Raw genomic sequence first — 5,237 nt, 5'->3', positions numbered from 1 at the left:
GAGTAATGACATTTGCCTAAGTCATTTTAGAAACATTTTAAAAAGTAGGCAAAGCCAAACCTCTTTGGATAGATATTTTACCAAGTGACCTCTATCCAGTGAAAGTGCTGGTGGAAGTGAAGGAAAGAAAGCAAAAAGCAGTGAATAAAAATTTAAAATATATATATTTTATATATATATATATATATATAAAACAACACTAATTTTTTTTTATCTTTTCTAAGTTATTGTTACATTATGTTATGTAAGTTAAGTTTTAGTATTATTTCCCTTCTCCCTCTCTTCCGTCACCAGTTTACACCTCCACCGTCGTCTATCCTCAAAGGTAAAGTGCAAATAAAACTACATTTTTTTTAAATCAATTATTATTCTATTATGTTTATTTATACATTTACAACTACAAAATGCATTTTTCAATATTTTCCTTACTATAATTTTTTTTAATGTACTACTTAGCTTTAATTTGAGTGTTTTTTTCGTGTTTGAATGAATTATTTGGTTTTACATGTAATCGTATGGGGAAAAATGATTCACCTTACGACATTTTCATGATATAATCTCAGTTTTGGAATGGATTAATTTCGTATCCTAAGGTACCACTGTATATTTTTTCGTACATAACAGGCAGCCCTCGACTTTCGCACAATTTGCTATTTCACACATTTTTAAAAATTTAACTTTTTAAATATTTTTGTTTATTATGAAAAAATTTCCTTTCATGCAGAACACTCATACACTACAAAGCGTGATAGCTTGCTCTATGTTCTCGGACACACATTACTTCCTACAATAGCGGACTTCTCGGAATCCTAATCATTACTGTGTTGTTCCAAGCAAGAGTTCAAAACAGTTTCAGTCTTGAATTAGGGTGTGCGTCAACGTGTTGTGTGTTTTGCCAATTTATTTGTTTATGTTTAAATATTTTGTCCTTATAAATTGAGAATCATAAGTGAGAAATCTGAGAAACTGCAGTGTTGATATGAACAAAAAGAAATTAAAGACTCATAAACTTCATACAATCGAGACAAAGATGGAAATAATTAAACGTTCTGAAAACGGTGAATCTTTTGCTTCAATTGGACATTCATACGATGTAAACAGATCTACGATATGTGCAATTTTGAAAAATAATAATAAAATTAAGGAATAAATATTTTAAACACAGTTTTTGGTGCATATTTTTTTTACATCCCTCTACTTTTGAACATTCAACATTCACACACACTTTCAGGAGTCAATTATGTGCAAAAGTTGAGGGCTGCTGTAATCGGTTATCTAGAAAACAGATTTTCCGATTTCCCCCAATTGATTCGGATAATCGATGCTCTACTGTAGTTAATTTTCAATTAAATTTTCTTCCAGTTTATTAACATAAAATTCAGAAATTTATTTTAAGGAATTAATTTAATAAATTATGTTTTTGTGACAGCTCACATTATTTATTAATGAACTTATTATAAAAAATAACTGCTTTTTTTTCCTTATGGAATTCATAAAGTTTTATTGTTGCAGATTAATATCAGGATAAATTATTTTTATATTAATAAGACATCTTATTTTAGATCTTAATAATTTAGTGATTCTAAAAAGATATATTTTTTTCTAATTAATAACTGAAACTAATTAAATATTTTAGTTTTCAAAATATATCAGATAATCATTAATAAATAATATGATATGGTCAATAATAAAGATGCTGTAAATAAATAAACCTTGATTTGCAAAGTTTAACAGTTGTTAATTATAATATAAAAGATACTTATATTGTTTTTTATCCAGTGAGGTTTTACACATACTGGTTTTTGTTCATATGAGATTTTATGAATTGGTTTTGACTTGTTGACCTATTGTCTTCTGTCCTTCTAGTTTGTCTGGCCACATATTCAAAAGAATGGGCAGACTTGCTAGTTTAGATTAGCCCTACTTTAGATTCTCGAGCAGCAAATAACAAACTATTATTTCTTATTGATTAGTATTCAAAAGAGGCTATTGCAACATGTAGCATGTAACCACGGGGAAAGTAGTCTATTGAATTTGGTGTTTGAAGTTAGCATAAATGGTACTTTGGCATTGGTCAATACTGATGTTTTCCTCTTGCTGTGGTTTTGAAAGTTTTGTGCTCGACTCAACTTCTATCTCGGTCTTCTATCCTCGGGGGACAGGAATAGCTAGTCGAATAGCACAGGAATATCATTATTTGAAGTCTAAAACCTATGCCTAGTCTCAGGGAGATGTGGATGTCCATATTGATAATCTTCAAAGTTTCTTCTCAAGAGTATACTGTATTAGAGTTTTCATGTAAATTGCATATTATTTAAGCAATTTTATAATACTTAAATTCAAATATACAGTGTGGTATATTTTCCAAATTGTTTGGAGTAGCGATTGGAATAGAGGCGGCATTTCATAAGGAAAACCATTAACAGGCTTTATAGTAATCGTGTTTAAAATTATTCCTTTGTTTTGGCTGGGGTTTAACAATGCATAGATTTAGGGACAAAAGATGGAACAAAAAATTTCAACTTTTTTCCTTACACTAAAGAAGGCGGACAGAGTTTAGGAAGTTTTTTCTGACTGAATATCAGATTTTCTTCATAATAACTGTTAAAATTAATGAAAAATTTTGTCATTTCATATGTATGTACCATTTTTCTCTGTTGGCAGAGGAATGGCTAAAAATCAAACTAACTTTGTTAATATTATGCTAATTTCGTCGGCGTAGATCAGGAAAGGTTTACCGGGAACAGGAACTTTGCAAAGTTTATATCCACGGATTACCGATCGGTACATACTGACGTAAGTTTTGCAAAGAGATGAATATTTTATTCTGACTCTAGAGACAATTGCACCAGCGATCAAGACGAATGAAATTCTTTTCCGGTGAACTCTTTCCTTACTTCATCGATATTTGTAATTATTGGTCCAAGAACTAATGAGGGATTTTGTGATCTCCACAGGTTCTTGATCGATGACTGCCTTTACGAGTTGGCGAACGAATCAAAGAAGAAATGAAGATGAGCAGGCGTCGGAGGTCTAATTGTGATAAAGTGGATGCAATCTTCTAATAATTATTTACATTATTATTACTATTTGGAATCTTGTTAGCGGAATTTACGGACGCGTGTTTATCGTTGTTGTTTCGTCCCAAATTTCCAAACGATTTTCAACTTTATAAGATTTTTGTCATCTTGTTATTTACATTGTTAAATATTCAGATTTCCAATTAAAGAATATTCTAAAACATCTCTCATTTTATTCTGAAAAAGGTCCAAAACATCCCACGTTACGGTAGGTTTTCCCGCGCCCAGTTTGTCTTCTCAGAGGAGGAAAAATGGTTCCCAATGTCTTTCTCAGACCGAAAATAGGTGCTCCTCTAACTTCCGCCTCTGTAATTAAATTTCGGGCATAGAGACGAAGGGCCAACTCTTCCTTTTTACTTTTCTCCTTTCTTCCATAGTAACAGTTTTTCGGTTCCTGGAGCACAAGAGGCAAAAATTTATCGGAGGAGGAAAGTGATTGCCTGACAAAAAAATGACACTTACCGTTGCCGAAGAGAGGAATTGAGGACATTGTTCTATTTTCTTCCACCCTATCTCTTCCCCTTCTCTCAGACGTGACTTGCGATAAGTGTGTTTGTTATATCGATCTGGAAGATAACGTAGACACTCAGCCATTTTTCGCTTTTCGGTTTCTTTGATCTGAAAAGATGTCATCCCATTAGTTGCCACCTTTTCCTAATTATCTGAAAGAGTGCATGATGATCAAACAGGAAGAGGTCCAACATGTCCAGAAAAACACACCGAAATTCCGCGGAAATGTTCAAAATCTTTCTATTTGGAATCAAGGGTAAGGATGTATAGGACAAACGGAGAGAAGTGCACTTTTTAGCATCCGGCCTGGACACGGATTCAAGAGTCTCATAAGACACGACATAGTATCTCTCCAATATCATAAGTTATGAGAAACGATATTTTATACTTCGTATTCACAAAACACGTAGCACTTACGAGAAAACAAGAAATTGGTAACGAGTGTATTTCTTATGACATCACTAGCGACCGCTTCCGCTTTAATACAAGCAATAGGAAAACGTTTCTTTAAGAATTTTCTCGCTGTACGTTGTACTTAAAAGTAGCATTTTATTTCTTTAGAATTAAAATGGATAGGAATTAGTTACTTTTAGATTAATTATTCATATGTATAATAGATGATACCTAAAAATGTAACCGATCTAGTTATAAAACGAAATTACCCAAAATTGATACTAAAGTTATGTTAATAGAAATATTGAAGTTGAAAAATTAACAAATTTAACCAAAAAATTATAAAATTAAATTATAATGATTATTTTTCGGACGGCAGTCTGTAAACAGTTTTAATTCCACCATGAAGTAGTCTATCAATTTTTTTCATCATTTGATAATATCTTAGAAGTTTCGAATCAGAAAAATAACCGACTAGATTATCTATCCATAGAACCAAATACTCGACCACCAGTACATAGACTTACGAGAGCTCTTAGATATCGTAGTAGTAACGAGACTTTACAATATCGTAGCTTACGATATGCTTTGTGAATACGAGACTTTTTTCATCTGGCAACTTATGAGTCATATCGTCGTAACTTAAGATACGAGGTGTTTGTGAACCCTGGCCCTGGCCATTAAGGAAAATTCCCAGATATGGAATATTCACTGTTCCACTAACCCCCGTATTCACCAACACGAGTTAGAGTTGAGTTAGGGTTAACTCTCGAGTTACTGGTAAATTGGTATTCACCAACTCCGAATCTCGAGTCAAACACAATAACCCTAACTCTAACTCTAACTCTAGAAAATCGGCGAGTAGACGATAACTCTGGGTTTGACGCCTGCGCAAAGCAGTCTATTTCAGAGAAAAATGGCGACATTCGACGAAGACAGCCGAGATGCTAGAAAATCTGAAATATTTAGATTATATAGATCGTATGGAACGAAGAAGTCGGCGGATTATTTCTCCAAGAAGAAATGACCTCGAACAATTGGACGATTACGACTTTCTATGTCGATATCGTTTGCCAAAAGAGAGCGTAAGAAACCTATTAGAACGAATTGGTTTCCTCCTCCTGTTTTAAATAATTCGGCTTTTTTTGTGCCTGTTCTTTCACGGCTTTCTTTTTTAAATTCTTATAACAGTCCAATAACTGTTTGGTTTTTCTAAGGGTGACACCCGGGATACCATTGAATTCCTTTGTTAGT

General features: G+C 32.9%; 2 protein-coding genes across 3 annotated transcripts in view; one reads left to right on the top strand and one right to left on the bottom strand.

Annotated features, from left to right (window-relative positions):
• The window catches only part of LOC111613260 (post-GPI attachment to proteins factor 3-like), a 44,090-nt gene extending 40,845 nt beyond the window's left edge, over positions 1 to 3,245 (top strand). For both annotated transcript variants that reach the window (XM_023354608.1, XM_023354606.1), the window contains one exon: positions 2,958 to 3,245. In XM_023354608.1, coding sequence (XP_023210376.1) covers positions 2,958 to 3,012 — 55 coding nt within the window. In that variant the 3' untranslated portion in view covers positions 3,013 to 3,245. The remainder of the gene's footprint in view (positions 1 to 2,957) is intronic.
• The window catches only part of LOC111613259 (trichohyalin-like), a 23,010-nt gene continuing 21,011 nt past the window's right edge, over positions 3,239 to 5,237 (bottom strand). The window contains exons 8-9 of the mRNA XM_023354605.1: positions 3,543 to 3,698; positions 3,239 to 3,474 (exon numbers count right to left, since the gene is read on the bottom strand). Coding sequence (XP_023210373.1) covers positions 3,253 to 3,474; positions 3,543 to 3,698 — 378 coding nt within the window. The 3' untranslated portion in view covers positions 3,239 to 3,252. The remainder of the gene's footprint in view (positions 3,475 to 3,542; positions 3,699 to 5,237) is intronic.

This window comes from Centruroides sculpturatus, unplaced genomic scaffold, assembly GCF_000671375.1.
Source record: "Centruroides sculpturatus isolate CEXI.00-Female unplaced genomic scaffold, Cexi_2.0 scaffold1800, whole genome shotgun sequence".
NCBI lineage: Eukaryota > Metazoa > Arthropoda > Arachnida > Scorpiones > Buthidae > Centruroides > Centruroides sculpturatus.
This window is presented reverse-complemented; position numbering and strand designations above follow the sequence as displayed.